The sequence below is a fragment of the Acomys minous genome (genome assembly GCF_964271855.1).
Source record: "Acomys minous genome assembly, chromosome: 14".
NCBI lineage: Eukaryota > Metazoa > Chordata > Mammalia > Rodentia > Muridae > Acomys > Acomys minous.
In genome coordinates, this window is record NC_140496.1 from 74,458,025 (window position 1) to 74,476,718 (window position 18,694).

General features: G+C 38.6%; 1 protein-coding gene across 1 annotated transcript in view; it reads left to right on the top strand.

Moving 5' to 3' along the window:
• Positions 1 to 18,694, top strand: part of DPYD (dihydropyrimidine dehydrogenase) — an 867,929-nt gene that overhangs the window by 20,639 nt on the left and 828,596 nt on the right. Inside the window, exon 2 of the mRNA XM_084756838.1 lies at positions 17,634 to 17,744. Within this exon, the coding sequence (XP_084612964.1) occupies positions 17,634 to 17,744 (111 nt within the window). The remainder of the gene's footprint in view (positions 1 to 17,633; positions 17,745 to 18,694) is intronic.

Genomic DNA, 18,694 nt, shown 5'->3' on the forward strand with positions numbered 1-18,694 from the left:
GGAGACCCAGATATGGTTCCCAGCACCTCTGTTGGATGGCTCACAGCTGCCTGTTAATCCAGTTCTAGTTCCAGTGTCTGACAGCTTCTTATTGACTCTCCAGTCCCTCCCCACCATGACACACACACACACACATGCACACGGGTGTGCACACACACAAGAATAAAATTAAAAACAAGTCTTCTAAAAAACCACATTATTTTAACTTTTTCTTGCTGACATAACAGTAAAGGTTCCACGAGATGCATCATCTGTATAGCCTTTGCTTCCTCAGGTTGTCACATGTGTAAACGGTATGAATGATGCTTGCAATCTATCCCGCTACATAATTAATTGGCAAATTAGTTAATTTCCATCACAGAGTCCTCCATTAATTCAAATTCTCATCTATGCTAGCAGAGTAATCTTAATTACAAAGTAATATGTGTCATCCTTTGGGGGAAAAAGCGCTTAAACCTTAGAGTAAACTTAAGTGCCAGGAGAGCATATAGAACATATGAGTCTACTCATTTATGGAAAGTAACACTTGAAAAAGCACACAGAAGTTTTAGTTATTGGACTGAATGGAAGAATTATGAGTAGCTGTTTCTTAGATATATGCTCCATTTAAAAAAAAATCTGCAAGTAGTTATCAATTGGAGATAGCTTCAAGGTCAGGGATTGGGGCCTGTGTCCCCTCTTCCTGCTCTAAGACCCAGATCTGTGCAGGCACAGTGCATACTGCCTCAGTCTCTGTGAGTTCGTATGGGTGTTAGTTCTCATGTATTTAGAAGATCTTCTCATGCTGGAAACAAACTACTATTAAAGGTAGATACCACGGGGGTGGCAGTAGGTGGCCAACAGAATACAAATTCAGTAGCATTTTTTAAAGTTCCTCATCCTATAATGTCATATTAGAACATCTTTCCTTCCTTCCTTCTTCCTTCCTTCCTACTTTCCTTCCTTCATATATTCTTTTATTTATTTATTTCACTCTATGGCTTCTTTGCATATATACTATGACTTCTGATTTTGTGTTTTTATATAATCCCTGAGCATGTGAAGAAGGCTGTCTTTGCATCTATATCTGTTTTTAGTGCCTTTCCTGGGGCTCTTTTTCCTCTGCTTGTTTATATCATCCTACTTTGATTTTTTTCATTTCTCTTATATTTTCTTATTATCCCTTAGATGCCTGTTTGTTATCTAATGAGAGAATGAAAATGGGTGGATTCTGAAGGGAGGGAAGGTGGGGAGGGACTTGGAGGAGTAGAGAGAAGGAAACATATCTAGTTTCAATAAAAGAAAAAAAATCACAACTCCAAAATCTGCAAATCCCACTGTTAATATGATGGAAACTCTTCTTATAACACAGCATAATTCATTGTTACGTGTCACTCAATATGAATGTATAAGGAATAGCTGAGGTGTAAGACATTTTATGTTGAGGTGACAGTGATAATTTTCTCAGTTTTGAAGTGATGAGCATTTCAATGGGAGAGGCAATCTTTCAGTGTTCAAAAGTTATTTTTGTAACTGTGGAGTCGGCTCAGTGGTCAAGAGCACTTACTGCTCCTGCAGAAGTCTTGAGATTGTTTCCCAGCGCCCTCATGGTGCCACACAAATGCCTTCAACTCCTGTTCCAGGTAATTTGATGCCATCTTCTGGCTACTGCTGGCACAGCATTTATGTAGAACACACACAAACACACACACACAGCATGAAAATGAATAAGTAAGAACATTTGTGATTATCTAAAACTAAAGAAAAATACCAGCTTTTTGGATAAGAGGCCTGGAGTTACTCTAAAGGCATGGAGACAGAAGTTCACTTTCAGTTTATGTTCAGCCTATGTGTCATGTGTAGGATAGCATCGTGAGCCTAGGACTGTGTTAGGAAGCACTCACTGACTGCTCCCCTCAGTCGTTTCTGCTTCCTACCTTTTACTGTGCGAGGTTGTTGTTCTCTATATAATCACACACTGTGGGCAGGAAAATACTTTTACTCTTCTGAAGTTTTGCAATCTTAATAATTATCAAACTCTGAGTGACCTTTGTTGGCACGGATCATTGGATTTTCTTCCCCGGAATTTCAATGAAGATAACTGTCAAGCACAAGGAACTTGGGTTTCCCTGTGGCTAGTCCGCGGATGAGAGACTTTCCCTAAGTCTGGAATATTTTAGGTCATGTTCATTCAGTCCCTTCACAATGCAACACTGGATGTCAGCATTTACAATGAATACAGAGAAACAGAGCTGGTGAAATGGCTCCTCAGGTAAACATCTGCCACCAAGCCTGATGACCTGAGTTCGATACCTGAGACTCACAGGTGGAAGGAGAAACTGATTGCCACAGTTATTCTCTGGACTGTGTGAGCTCTGTTGCACGCCCAAATCCACAAAGCTTCAATCAATCAATCAATCAATCAATCAGGAAGTGTATATTAGAATGTAAGCTAGATGTAGTGGGAATGCTTATAGCCCTAGAATGTGAGAGGCAGGAGCAAGGCCTGAATTCAAGGAAAGTCTGGGCCAGCCTGGACTGCAAGAGTGAAATCCAATCTCAAAAGAACTAGGAGTAAAGGTGAATCTAACATTTTTGTTCACTGTGAAAGATGCAAGACTAGTGGATAATAGTATGAACTTCAAAGCCAAGGCCAAGGCCAAACGTACAAATTAGCTATATCAAGGTAGTCTGAAGCTATGTTGCCTCATGTGCGTACCGCTGTACAAATATCAGTACCATGAGATTATGGCAAGAGTCAACTGTGTCCTAGAGAAGTGGCTGGAATACCTGGAAGCCCCATTCAGCATCACTTACTAAAGGTAGTGCAGTGGGGAATGCAGAGGTTGCTCAGCGTATGAAAGCACATGCTGTTCTCCCTCATAGCACTCTGTAATCCCAGCTCCAGTGGTCCTGACACTCTCCCTTCTACACTTCTCAGAGATCTGTGCACACACATACACCTACACACATGCACACTCCCAAATATATATATACATCTTTAACATATTTTTTTAAAAAGTGGACTGTAGAAAAATTACTAGAAAATGCGTCCATGTAGCTTTTCAAATAGAACCCATACTTTTTTTTTTAAATAGATGAAACAGTTGCACTGTCTGCCTGTTAAATTCTTTGCTAGATGGCGGACGCTTTCTTAAATCAAACCAGGCACTATCGATAGAGGCAGAAACCATAGGGGATGAACACAGGGTGTGTTCCTTACCACATTTTTGTAGGGATAGTTTCACACAGAATGGGTGAAGAATGGAGTGTGTGGAAGGAATTGTTGCACAGGTCATGGGGAGCTTTCAAAACACAGTATACAAAGGGACAGCGGCTAAATTTTTATTCAAGTTATTATTCTATGTTTTAAAATTTTTATGTCAATTCAAATAGAGAAAACTACTGTTAGCCAATCAATGGAGATTAAAATGAATCATGTGTTGTTGTTGTTGTTTTCTTTTTTCTATGCTGGTACAACAAAATGTCCATTGATCATTTTTTTGAAATGAGTAATTTTTGGTTCTTGACATCTTGATGGATTTCAAGAAGGCTACTAAATTACGCTGATGTGCTTTATCATTTGTCTTTTAAAGTACATGAGCTTTCTGTTTGTATTTTTACGTTCATGTACACTTTGGTTTTGGACATTTTACCAGTGAGTTGGTCTATCAGTACTTCCCACACCTAGTTGGCCACCACAGTCCCCTTGGGCACAGTGAGAAGCAAGGAAAATGTATAAAGATGGCTTAAATAAGACAGTGATGTATTTCTTTTCATGGAAAAGGAGTCTAGTGGAGAGTATGGGATGCCACTGTATTCTTAATGGCTTTGTGTTTTTCCATGCTGGTATTTCCACTTTCATCTTTTGGTTCAAGTTGGAATCTAGGTCTCCAAAAGGAGAGTGGAGAATGAAAAAAGTGGGCACTTCTTTCCCTGATGATACTCCCTTAAAAATCCATACTTCAAATTTTACCTTATAGCTGTAGTTAGCCAAATGACTTCCAGGAGCACTAGGCAGGACTTTCAGACTTAACTAAGAAATTGGCTTTCTGAGAAGTAGCAGGAACTTGTCACAGGAGAAGATTATAGGTGTTACATTGGGGTGTTGTGAAGGTCTGTCACAGCAGTGTGTTGACTGATACCAGCTGCTGTCTAGCCATCGATAATTAACAAACCCACAGAGAGATTTGAAATATCAAATTTTGATGTTTTGCTCCAAAGAGTCTGTCATATGTTAACCTTTTCTGCTTCAAAGCTCATTATTCCCCAAACAAATATGACTTTACTGTCTTCACATACCATTCTTAATAAAAGTAATTTGGGTGTGGCAGTAAGCTAGCCAAGAGGGTAGAGGAGCTTGGGGCCAAACCTCATGACCTGAGTTCTACTCTTGAGCTCTACATGGTAGTAGGAGAGAACCAACTCCCATACGTTCTCTGTCTTTCATCCCTAAGCTAAGGTACATGTACACACACACACACACACACACACACACACACACACACACACACACACACACAGAGGGGAGCTGTTGAGTAATCCTTTATTGGGATTTCAAAATTCATTCTGATAAAAATGATAGATTGAAATCTGCAAAGGGGAGAACACACAGGTCAAAGTTTGGAGGAACCCAGCCAGATTCCCTGAGTTCTCTTTACTGGAGGTAAACAGACACACACTTCTCTGACGTGTCAGGCAGCACCTATGAGACATGAAAGTCAGTGAGGCTCCGTCAAGTCTTGATGTCCCATGAGAAGATGGTGCTGTGTTAGAAATTCAGTCTCTATGTTGCCAAAGAAAAAGGGCAACTGCCAGTCACTGGTCACACCATCCATGTAACCCAGTGATACTAGTACAGTATAATCAAAATTTTTAGACTCAAAAATACAATTCTTTCCTGACAAAGTGTTCCAAGTTGTTTTTCAAAAGAAGGATGTATATGTTTTGAAGGATTATGTCTGATACATAGCAACCCAGACTTAGCAAATTTCCTATATTTCCACCCGAGTCAACATACAGAAATAGCAGTTATTTCAAAGACACTGGTTAACAAGTGGCACAGGATAGTAATCCTTGAGAAATGGAAATCAGATAAAGGATGCCACAGGTTTTCTCCCACGGTCCTGTTCAAAGAGACGAGGTGAATCATGTGGGGAAGTGTATGCAGAACCTGAAGGTGCTTTCAATCTTAGCTGATATTCAGGGACACATGGCTACCTCTGGAGAGCCATACTGGTTGCTTTTCTGTTGTTACGTTAGAATATCATAACCAAACTAACATTCAGAAAGGGGGCTTTGCTTTGCTTATTACAGTTCCAGAGGGTAAGCGTCCATCGTGGTAGGTAGGAGGGTTTGGCAGCAGGAGGGAGGCGTGGCAGAAGAAACCAGATGCTGAGAGCTCATGTAAGCATGAAGCAGAGAGAGCAAACGGGAAGTGACTGAGGCTTTTTAATCCCAAAGCCCACTCCCTCCGGTTCCTTAATTCCTCCAGCAAGGCTGCACCACCCTAACCACCAAAACAGTATTGAATGCTGGACACCACGGAGGACTTTTCTCCTTCAAACCACCACAATGGCCTTCAGGATCTTGTGTCGCGCGTTGAGCAATGGAGCAGAAATAATTTGTTAAGAAAAGGCACTGCCAAGGGCAGACATGGGGCCTAACAGCAGAGAGAAAGTATATGGCTCAATGGCCCTTTAGGGTGGACTGTTGGTACTTTTATGTTACTATACCCAGCACTTTACAGCCCATTCGAAGTGTTTTTCAACTCATTTGGGCAATGGCTTTTTGGAGAATGTTTTACCTGTTGCAGGCAAACCTATCCATACTTGTATGGGTATCATGTGCCATTAGCACCTTAAATCTCTGCCAAGGGGTGTGAATCTTAATATTATAATGAGCTATTGGTTACCTTGGGACAATGCAGTGCTTCTGTAAGGGGTGCAAGCTAGTGTTAGCTGGGCCGGGCATTTATTTTAGTTTTCCTCTTTGCTGATTTTCTTTTCTTATGTGTTAATTCTGCAGCCTGTGTGGAAAACCTCCCAGATCCCACTCTTTGCCCTATCCTTCTACCTCACTCTCAGTTGAGAACGAGCTGGCAATTCTGGGTAGAGGTTTGTAACACAGAAGAGCGTTACCTAGAGAGGAGCAGGGGTCCCCTTGAGTAGCTCACAGGATAACGGTCAGCACAAGTAGGTAAAGGACAGTCTGAGAGGGAGAATGGGAGGTGCCAGCCACTCACAGGGGACTTGGGGATTGTACCTGTTCTCGACAACCTGCCACTAAACTTGAAAATTTTATGGTTCATAGAACATTAGTTACTCAGAAGTTTCTTCCTTCAGCAATGGGAACTAATTAGTCTCAGACGAAAAGCTGTTGAAGTTCTGTGTCATAAAGCTTATGACCAATTCCTGAAAGAATCAAATGGTTTCCAAGTATTTTGTCTAAGGACAAAACTTAAGAATGTTTTACGGATTTGAAATCATTGCATACTCAGTCTATGGAAATTCCCAATGCCTGTCATCCAGCTAAAAGTATCCAGACATTAAGATGTAGGAAAAGATTATGTATAGCATAAACACAATGTGTCAATAAATCTAAAATGATGTTGTGATGGTCAGAGAACTCCATTAAAGTAGATGGCATGGCTTTGACTTGTTTGTACATATGGAAGCATGGTTAGCGGTAGAGAAGCCAATTGTATTTCGAGAGCTGACTTGGTTTAAAAGCAGGCTGGGCATTATGGAAGAAAAGACAGTTCCAAGGCAGCAGTAGCACAGAAATGCTAGGGAAATGATACGTAGTGAGATTATAGATAGCAGAAAACAATTGTCAGTTATTGTAGGGTAAGGCCATTAGAACTTTATGTATTAATTTACCTTTTAAGATATTTCATGTCATATATTTATACCCCTTAACTGGAATTACTAGCTTATTTTTGTTAAGGAATTGTGGTCTTTCTATTTTTTTTTTTTTTAATTTTTAAAATTTGTTCACTTTACGTTCTGATCGTAGCCCCTCCCTTGTCATCTCCCGATCCCACACTCCCTCCCTCATATCCTCCCTTCCCACCCCTAGTCCTCAGAAAGGGGAGCCCCCTTCCCCTAACATCTGACCTCAGTCTATCAGTTCTCCTCTGTCTTTCAATGTCACTTCACACTACATGTTTCCCCTACAAAGGACACGACTGGGTACTACAAGATGTGTCTTCCTAGACATTTTCTTCCTTGATGGAGTAGAACTTTCTGGTGATGAAGGCTTTGGGAGTAACTCATGCTCTTGTAAGTAAACTGTCCTGATGCTCCTGAAATAAGCCCAATAAACCCATTGTTTTACACACACACACACACACACACACACACACACACACACACACACATGCTTGCCTGTTTACCTATTGAAAAAAATGCCAATAAAGAAGCCAAAAAAAAAAAACCTATCTCTTATTTAGGAAAGGAAAAGGGGCAAATAATTATATCATGAATTTTGTGTCATTTAAAGTTATTCAATACAGTGAAAGTATCAACTTTTAATAGAATTAGTCTTAACATTGTCCTAGATTCACTTTTTCTTTCTTTTCTAAGATTTATTTATTTATTTATTTTATGTACATGAGTGCTCTATCTGCATGTATACCTATATGCCAGAGAGGGCATCAGATCATATTATAGTTGGTTGTGAGCCACCATGTAATTGCTGGGACTTGAACTCAGGACCTCTGGAAGAGCAGACAGTGCTGTTAAACCCTGAACCATGTCTCCAGCCCCTATATTTACTTTTTCTTATAACATCAGGAACATTTCTCCATGTTCGCAAATATCTTTGAACCCATTATATATATATATATCATGCTTTACTGTTGTAATTAGATTATAATTTAATACTCCCTTGCCATTCATTAGATGTTTTTTCTGTCATTCTTGATACAAATTGCTTCAAAAGTGGCAAACAAGCCACTGGCAAAATGTCTTCATTTCTATCACAGATAGAATTCTGCCTAAAAAGGGCAGGCTTGGATGCAGGCAGAGTCGATGGCCAAACTCTGCCTAGACAGTGTGTGCAAGTCCTCAATATTCTGCCTCACAAATATGTCTGTCAGATATTCTAGGCCAAAAGACTGAAGAAGATGCTCCAACATTATAGAGAGTTTTGGGTGACTATTCAGGTAGCAAACTGTCTCTGTCATCTTCTCATTTGGAGAGCTACTAACCTGCACTCCCAGCATATTCAGGTAATCAAGTTTATTCCTTCTCAAGTCTCTGATGGAGTTGAAGACTAGGTAGCTTAGTTTTACAATGAAGCTTAGTTGCTTAGGGATTAAGATGATTTTAGGTCTAGATAGATGTTTTAATTTGATAATGACAAGATGTGATGGACATTGTTTTACATTCAGAATTTTACATGCACCAACATAGGAAAGATGTTTTCTTCAAGGCTGTCAAATAAAAATAGTTAAAACACTAAGACTGTAACTTTTATATAATTTCTGATTGTTTTGTGGCTCTTCTTGCTAGAGGTTGTTTATTGTATATATGTGTAATAATATAAATGTATATGTAAAAAATAAAAAAGAGTACACTTTAAAAATATGTAAACTTTTTCCTAAAGGATTTATCTGCAGAGTATCATTTTTAAGAATTTTAATGTTACAATAGCGGTATAAATCCCTTCCTAGAATGTTTTTGCTCACACAGAACCTTTGCCTTAGTCCGTGAATTTTCTTGGCATCCCTTTATTTTCATTACTTCTCTTTTTTTTTCCCTCAGGTGTTTTGCAGTTTCTCTTGCTATGGGAGTCTTGTCTTTTGTACCGTGTGTACTGAAATTCGAACCTTCTACTCTAGAGCATCAAAGAGTCAATAGGATGAAGACAACTGTGCTAGGCTCCCATCTGCAAGCATAGCAGAATATCATTAATAGTGTCACAAGTTTCTCTCTTCCATGGGGTGGGTCTCTTGTTGCACTAGGCATTGGTTGAACATTTCCTCAATATCTGCTCTAACCTTATCCCTGCACATCATGTGGGCAGAGTAAATTTTCGGTCTAAGTTTTTGTGGGTTAGGGTTAGTGTTTCCCTCCTTCTACTAGAAGTCCTGTCTGGTTAGGAGGTAGCCTCTTCAGTCTTCATGACCGCCACTGTTATGAGTCTTAAATAGAGTCACTCTCATCTCCTCCCAGGACTCCACCCTGTTTTCAGGGTCCAGCTTGTCTCGGAGATGCTCCTCACCTGTGTTTCTCTTCTCTCTCTAATCCCTCTGACCTCTAGCCCATGTTCTCCCCACATCTGACCCCCTCATTCCCTCTGTACTCTCTCCTACCTGTTTCCTCTCTTTTTCCACTTCTGCTATCTATTCTATTTCCCCTCCTTAGTGAGAACCAAGTCTTGTGGAAAAGTGAGGGGAAGGACTGAAGGAGCCAGAGGGAACAAGAACATCATAAGACCAACAGAATCATCTCACCTGGGCCCTGGGGTGGGGGTCATATGGAGACTGAAACACCAACCAAGGATCATGCCTGGACTGGACCTAGGCCTTCTACACATTTGTAGCCAATGGGCAGACTAGTTGTCATGTGGTTCCCATAGTGAGGGGAGTGGGAAGGAGGGATGGCTGCTTTTCTCTGGTGTGGCTACCTTGTCCAGTTTCAGTGGAAGAGGATGTGCTCAGTCCTGCTGTGATGTGATGTGCCAGGGTGGGTGGGTTGGTGGTGGTGGTGAGGGCTCCCTTTTTCTGAGGAGTAGAGGAAAGGTAATAGGGGTAAAAGAGAGGGAGGATGGGACCAAGAGGAGAGCAGGACGGGGGATGTGATCTGGATGTAAAGTGAATTTTTAAAAAAAGGCAGCGAACAAGTAAACAAACAAATAAAAAATTCTAAGATCAACCCTGGTCTTGCTTTTGTCTTTGCCCACTGTAGCCTTTCATATTTGTTGGTCGGCATTGTTCTACTTTTAACATGCTAATGTACGTTACCTTCTCCTGAATTCAAATGGCGCTGGGCCTTGTGAGCCAGCTTTTAATTAGTCAGTGCTAGGTAACCTGCTCTTCTCCTTTATGAACATTTCCTATCTTTTCATAAGGGTATTCACATGCTGTGTTATTTTTAATTCCTAACCTAAAAAAAAAAAGCCTAGTACAATAGCTTAGCATATATTCTTAATGGTTTTTTTTTTTTTTCTGTTTGAGAAATGAAGAAATAGAGTAATTAAGATCTGGTGTTAACGTCTTTGGAAATACTGTTCTTAATTTATTTTCTTAAAAGTAAGCAATCCTATAAAATCGTCACTGTTTTGATCTGAAGTTTCTTCTTGGTCCTGCTAACATGTTGTTTTGATATGGTTTCATCTGAAATATTAAGAGAAAACTGTTGCTTGTGCTGAAATCTATTGTGAGCAGCTTTTAATAGTCACGGATGCAATAGAATCTTTTGTAGGTGTGTTATAAAAATGGTGTGTAATTTTCACATCACCTGGGAAAGGCAGACTAAGGACTCAGGTGACAGAACCCAGGTTGCATAGTTGCACAGCGACCTGATAGATGGAACGTTTTAAGATGCACAAACTCTCTTACTTAGGCTATTTGTCCAGTAGACATGAATTGTATTTCCCAGGTGATGTGACGATTATAAAACAACAAAAATACATATACACCACACACACTTACACACAAATCAACTGAATGTTATTATGATGTTATCATTTACGTCTGTAAAATATCACTTTGAGTTTTTCTAAAACTGTGTTTTGGAAGGATGCGAGATGGTCACTGGTAGGGGAGGGATATGGCAAATGTGCATTATATATGTATGAAAGAATAAATTACTTTTTAAAACAAACAAAAAATTATAAAAATGAAAATTTTATACCATTACAGTTCATCGGTTAAAGCCTTAATTCCGAGGGTGTAGTATTAGGAGATGAAACTTTTGGAAGATCGTTAGAGGTGCTAAAGCTCATTGGAGGGGGTGCTTATAATGGCATTAGTGTCCTTAGAGAAGACAGTGGAGGGCTTTCTCTCACTCTCTTCACATACACATATAATAAGGTAGTAATCTACAAGCCAAGAAAAGGACCTTTACCAGTGAAGAAATTATATAGAAATTTGACCCGGGACTATGCCACTTGTAGTATCTTGAGAAAGAAGTATTTGTACCTAAGTCACACAGTTATGATATTCAGAGGCTTTATCTTAATGAGAGGAACTAATATCTATATCAGATTCAATCATCATGGTCTGATTTTATTAAGAATTGTATGATTAATGGATTGGGATTTGTGTCAGTAGAAGAGTATTTGCCTTGCCATTGTAAGACACTGGGTATAGTCCCTAGTATCAAAAGAGAGAAAAGGATGACTCATATGTTAATAACACACGTGTGTGTATACATTACACACACACACACACACACAAACACACACACACTCCTCTGTATGAAGTTTCAATCTTTTTAAAAGAAGATGAACTTCCTTGGAGTCAGTCTATTAAATGGCGTGCGATTTATAAGTTGAAATGCCATATATAAAATCTGGCCAAGGCAGACTAGAGACTCAAATGACAGAACTCAGCTTATGTAATTGCACAGTGACATGATAGATGGGATGTCTTAAGATGTATGAACTATCTTACTTAGGCTAACTATTTGTCCAATAGGAATGAATTGAGTGAATTTTCCAGGTGATGTGACTAGCATCCTGAAAGGGCTCATTCATTTCCAGTTGATGTGTTTTGTGATGTTTTACAAATTCATCATCTTTTCCATCTGACTTGTCTTCCCTAGAATGGAAATGTAATGTAAATTCACCCTAATATGTCTAGCTCAAAGTTCATGAGTTATGTACAGTTCTATATATTACAAAACATTATCTCCAGTGTTCTATACATGTAATGGATATTAAAATGTGTATTTGAGTCACATGAAACTTTGATAGTGCCATACTAATTTATGAGGAAAATATTGGCATTTTCAGGCAATCTACCTCTGCAATTGTAGGTCAGGAAGCTACTAAAATAAATTCAGGAACCCATGACCAATTTGATTTCTTCTGAAATATATCTCTTCTTTTCATTTTGTAGTATTTATAGTTTTCTTTTTGCCTGTTACCTTTGTATTTTCACATATTCATGTATTTTTAAAAACAAGTCCCCATGTAAGCATTCAAAATTGACAGTTCAGGAACAAGAATATACATTTGACAAGTGACAATTAAAACACAATATGGTATAAATACGCACTGCCTGTAAGGTAACATGTTATATATTGTCTTAATAATCTAAGTGATGCTATCAGTTCAGTACTATTACTGATTGATGTTTTATAGTGGAGGAAGGAGTGAAGGTTTACTCCAGAAAAAAACAGAAGAGCTAAAAATCTAAGAACAAATATAATACAAAACACTATACACATTGTTTAGTAACTGCTTCCCACAAAGTTGTAAGATTTAGAACCTTTACAATAATCTTTTTCATCTATTTTATCCATCACTTATTAATGATAGTAAGGTACTAATTGTAGAAGGAATATTGACCTTTGTATGGTGCTAGTAGAAAATTTTCAGGAAAAAGGGACAACTTTTCTTTATTATCATTATCTGGAGAAGTGGTCCTAAGGCATCATCATGTCTTGGATAGCTATGAGCACATGAGAGCTCTTGGCCAGGACTAATCACCATGGTCTCCAAGAGTTTCAGACTCCAAACTTGCTTGTATCTTGTTTTGTGGACCAGGGGGACCAAATGAAGTTCATTCTGCACTCTTTCTGGCAAAGCAGGGACTGGCCGTGCCAGTCTTGGGACTCTCCAATGTCTCCAAATACGTTGTGAATGCCAGAGAGATTATTTGAGCTCCCCCTCCACTATGAGTATGACAGACTTGAGAAATGGTGGTGTAATTGGCTGACACTGAATCCTATAAACAACTATATCCACAGCAAGTAAGTACCAAGTTCAGTTCCATGTTCACTAGACTTGCCAGCGTGCTTTCCTTCCTGTTAGTTGAGGGAATTACCTCAAGAGTCAATAATGTTAGTAGAGAGTTTACTCAGATGCAAGTGGCAGAAAATGCACTGCTATACCAGGATTAAGTACATAGGACCAGTTAGGAAAGAAGGAAAAGCAACATATATTTAATCACATGTTTCCTCGTAGCCTCATACAAGGGAAAGACCCATAGAAATCTCAGAGTAGGCCATCAATGATAACATTTAAGCAGAATCTGAGTAAGAAACAATTTAATTCATGGGCTTGACTATGTGAAACTCAAGTGTGAGTATGCATGTATTATTTTTATAGCTCAGAATTACAAGGAATAACTAGCATTGAGTAGAAAATCATTGTTTATAATTCAAATGTAAAAAGTGAAGAAAACTTAAAGTGGTACTTTATAATTAGTTAATCAATATGGTCATATTAGTGTTGGCATATTTTCGGAAAGAAGACTTCTTGGCCAAATGGCTTCTTGTAACTGGAATTTGAGCTTCCAAATGATGCTAAAGTTCTAGTATTTTATGACCAGTGATTAGTGTTTTTATCCAGGAAGACCAAATATGTGACTACAGTCAATGTAGCTGTTCTTCATACCCTTTGGGGTGAGGCACAGACCACTTAGGTACAGACTTGCAGTGTGTGTGCTGTGAGACTCCAGATGCTTCTGTGTAAAATGTTCACAGAAACCAATGACAGCACAGAACTCATTAGAGTTTGTGTGGAGTGGACTTGAACCATATTAAGGCATTTCTTAAACCACACAAAACTCATGCCACGAAATGTACTCAAACTCCTTTTTCTTTCTCTGCCTCCAGTCTCACCAGTACATTCTTGCAATGCTCCTGAAACTGACAGGAATACCCAAAGCCAGATTTTTTTGATGAGAGAAAAAACCCCCTCCCCCCCCCATTAGCAGTAACTTGATATCTGAAAGGGTTAATGGGCTTCTTAAAGTGCTCAATTTATCCAGAGAGGGGACCCTGTGACCCTGGTAAGGACCTGGCTTTGGTCATTTCTTAGTAAGAGTGTAATTTAGAACTCTCCCTTATTATTCTGCCAGCTGCTTACTTATCGATGATATTGACTTTGGGTTTTAAAAAAGTCTTGCTTTGGAAAATTGTTTTGAGCAGCTCTTAACCACACACGTCCTGTATTCTTATTTTATATCCCTTTTCATCTGGGATATTATTAAGTCAAATCCTTGGTAACCATTCTCCACAATCCAATTTATTTTTATCCAAGATCCATTGAATTCAACTCAACGACTTCTCGTAAAAGGTTAACCCAATATTTCATGCTGTGTTATACTTTATGTTTGTATTCTGTGAAAGAAAAGTAACCAAGATAAGCAGCCAATAAATTACATTCTGAACGTTTATTTCCAAAAGTTACATTACTATGCCGGTATAGATAAATGTAATCATTTATCACAATATGGATTGTGGATGTAAAAGGTAAAATAAATACAGCCGTATTTCTTGCATGATTCTTAGTTTGTGTGCTTTACATGTAGGCCAGAATACCTTTAAACTTGCTCTTTTATTTGCTGACATATTATCATGTAGTACACTAGTGATTCAAGTCTGAAAACGTATGCAAAAGTATTGTATGTGCAGTAAGATTTTTAATTTTTTCTGTAAAATGAGATTCTTGAAGTTTCTTAAGCTAACAATTATAAATCAGCCACTTGGGTATTTTTCATTGCCAGGAGTAATCATTTAGAAACAGAACTTTAGTGTGAATGGGCTATTTGGAAGACACAAACAACTAACCGGAACAGGATAGAGTTAAGAAACATCAGGCCTGTCATTTGTAAGAATTGCTAAAAATAATTTTATCACATTTATGCAAGTAAAGCAAGTCCCAAAATTGTTCATTAAAGTGAATACAGTTACAGTTAAACTTGTTGAATGCAGAATTAATTAATTTTAATAACTTTATCAAGACATAGTTCCCATATCATCCTACTCTTCATGTAAGGGAAAACATCCAGTTTTTTAAATGTATTCATAGGATCATGTTAACAATACATAGCCACGGTTCATTATTCCACAAAGAAACCATACATCCTTTAGCAGTTACTTTTTACTTTCCAAAAGCAGCATGGTTGCGTCTTCTTTTTCATCCAATCTAACAGATACATTTCATAGTGGTTTCTAGAGTTCCATGAGTATCTATACTTTCTATATATTAGTATATTAGTTTGAAAACATAAAATTTTTGATATAGTTATTTGCTGCACTTACCTTTTGCTCTCAGGACAAGGGATTCATATTTTGGTTTGGTGACAGGCTAGATGGTTTAGGGTACTCTATTTCCCCTACAGTCTGAACCCCTGACATCCATTTATGATACAGTACTAGACATGAGTATGGGCATTTTGTGATAACATTTTTATTTTTGTTTTTTGATAACTTTCATTAGATATAGTCATTGAAATTTCGTAGATGTGTGCAATGCACTCTGATGACTCTTGTAGGCATCCTCTTTTATCCCCCTTTCCAATCCTGTAGATGCTACCCAACTCCCCAACTCATACCAGTCCCTTTTCCATACTCATATCCGGTGTTGCTGTTTTGTGATGCCTGGGGTCTTCTGTGTGACCCGGGGTTTGTACAGTGGCTCCAGCAGAGCCCTTGCTTTCAGCCTTTTTCAGATCTCCCTGAATCATTGTCCATTCATGTCACTAGAACACTTAGTTCCTACTTTGTTTAGTGACCCAGAGAATCACTTACCCTGCTGCAAGCTTCAGTTGATTTTGGACCTGTTTGTAAGCTTTGTTTTTGTTGTAAGCCTTTGAGGGCTTTTCTTTTCTTTTCTTTTCTTTTCTTTTTTGTTTTTTGTTTTTTCGTTCTTTTTTTATTAACTCATCTCGATTGTTATCCCATCCCTTGTATCCTCCCATTCCTCCCTCCCATCTGCTTTCCCCCCTACTCGCCTCCCCTATGACTGTGACTCACTCAGGATGACCTCCTCCCCCTGTATATGCTCACAAAGTATCAAGTCTCTTCTTCGTAGCCTTCTATCCTTCCTCAGAGTGCCACCAGGCCTCACCATCCAGGGGAACATGGTCAAATATGGGGCAACAGAAGTTCGTGTGAAAGTCAGTCTCCACTCTCCACTCAACTCTGGAGAATGTCCTGTCCACTAGCTAGATCTGGCTTGGGGTTTGATGGTTACTGCATGTATTGTCCTTGGATGGTGCCATAGTTTGAGTAGGACCCCTGGGCCCAAATCCGCCCATCATAATATTCTTCTTGTAGGTTTCTAGGACCCTCTGGATCCTTCTATTTTCCCATTCTCCCTTGCTTCTATTACCTAAAGTCACAATAGGATGTCCTCCCCTCTGTCCCAGTTTCCTGGTAAGTGAAGACTTTCAGGGGACATGCCCCTTGGGCTAGTGTCCAGATAAGTGAGTATATACCATTTGACTCTTTCTGCTTCTGGGTTAACTCACTCATTATGAACATTTCTAGTTCAATCAGTTTGTCCACAAATTTTGGAAATTCCTTGTTTTTAATAGCTGAGTAATATTCCGTAATGTAAATGTACCACAGTTTCTTTATCCAATCTTCTACTGAGGGACACTTAGTCTGTTTCCATGTTCTGTCTATTATGAATAAGGCCGCTATGAACATGGTAGAGCATATGTCCCTGTTGTGTGCTGGAGCTTCTTCTGGGTATATTCTAAGGAGTCAAATAGCTGGGTCTTGAGGAAGCCCTATTCCCAGTTTTCTGAGATAGTACCAGATAGATTTCCAAAGTGGTTGAACTAGTTTGCATTCCCACCAGCAGTGAAGAAGTGTTCCTCTTTCTCCACATCCTCGCCAACATGTGGTGTTGCTTTAATTTTTGATCTTAGCCATTCTGATGGGTGTAAGATGGAATCTCAGTGTCGTTTTGATTTGCATTTCTCTGATGACTAAAAAACATTGATCATTTCTTTAAGTGTTTCTCACCCATTCGATATTCCTCTGTTGAGAATTCTCTGTTTAGTTCTGAACTCCATTTCTCAATTGGGTTATTTGGTTTGGTGGTGCTTAATTTCTTGAGTTTTTTTTTATATATATTTTGGATATTAGCTCTCTGTTAGTAGACACACTCCCACAGTAAACACCCTAAGCCTCTGGATTTTCAGTCTTTCCATGGCTCCTGAGCCTTAGGTATTGAGATTGTTTTGTAGATGTATATGTACATTGAGAAAGAATTTTTTGAGAATTATTGGAAGGGATATTAGATGTTACTGCATTCACATTTTTTTCCGGTAGATGACTGACTCACAACAATGGTGTTATATTTTCTTATTTGCTTGTTTTTTTTTTGTTTGTTTGTTTTTATTACAACCTTGGTTCTGCTTAGCTTTTCCAAGTACATTCTTATATTGTGGCATTCATATGAAGGTCCCGTGTTGGGTCTAAGTTTTTTTTCTTTTTTTTCTCTTTTTTATTTTTTTAATTTTTCTCTAACATCATCATATGAAATTTGGGTCATACTTTAACTTGTTTAGGTTACATCTACTTTTTCCCCCCTCTGTCATATATCATAAGAATGAGAGTTTTCACTCTTAGCTAAGTCTCTCCTTAGGGAAATGGAGAGATAGGAAATAAAATTTTGATTTGTTTTAATGTCAACATGGTTACTTATGTATGTTTGTATATTGTTTATTCTGTATTTAGAATATCCTGGCTTTAAATCCTCGAATACAAACTCATGCAACTCTGCGTTCCACCATGGCCAAGAAACTAGACAAGAAACATTGGAAAAGAAACTCTGATAAGAACTGCTTTGTAAGTATCACTGACACATGGTTTCCTGCTGAAAATTAGCTCACACAACAAAGACAATGTCATCCTTAGAAATGTAATTAAAGATGTGCAAGTACTACTGTGCCTTTAAAATACATTAAACATTTTATATCTGAAAACAATCTCAAAATCCCATTTAATTGTGATGCTTTGCAAATCTGTATAAGTTTGGTACCAGTATTTCTTTTTCTAAGTTGTTTTTAAATTTAGCTGAAAATGATTTTGTGTGGTGGTAGCATGGTAAAAGGTTTTCCATATGGCAAGGTCCAGTGTCACTGAAGAAGGTGTGTGCAGAGCTACCTATTAGCTGAAGTGATGAGTGGTCAGTGTTCGGTATAAACGGCTGTCACTCTCAGGTGAAGTGCAGAAGCAGAGCGGCTTCTCAGAAATTCTTTCTAACTGATTTTTAAAAAATACGCCTTTATTTTCAGGACAGTGTTTTCTCTGTAACAGCCCTGGTTGTCCTGGACTCCTTTTGTAGACCAGCCTGTCCTGGAACTCATCAAGGTCTGATTCCTCTGCCTCTCCAGTGCTGGGATTAAAGGCACCCTACCTTTATTGCTGAGTTTTAATTTGTTAATTTGTTTTTATCTGCTTGTGAGACCAGGACTCACCTTGTAACCCACGATGGCCTTATAGGCATGCAATTCCCTCTCTCCTCACTTCCTATATGCTAAGATTGCATCTTAAACCGCAGTGCCTAGCTTAAAGTCTTTCTTAGCTTTGTCTATATCATGATCACGGACTATGAGGTCATGAGTGGGTATTAGATATGGCCTCAAAGGAAGGGTTGAAAATGTCTTATGAACTATAAATATTTAAAATTGGAAAGAAATTCCTATTTAATAGAATTTCCCCATCAAAATTTCCAAAACAATTAATGAGACCATGGCCTAAGCTTTCTCTCTGGATGCTTTGTACAGAATGCTGCT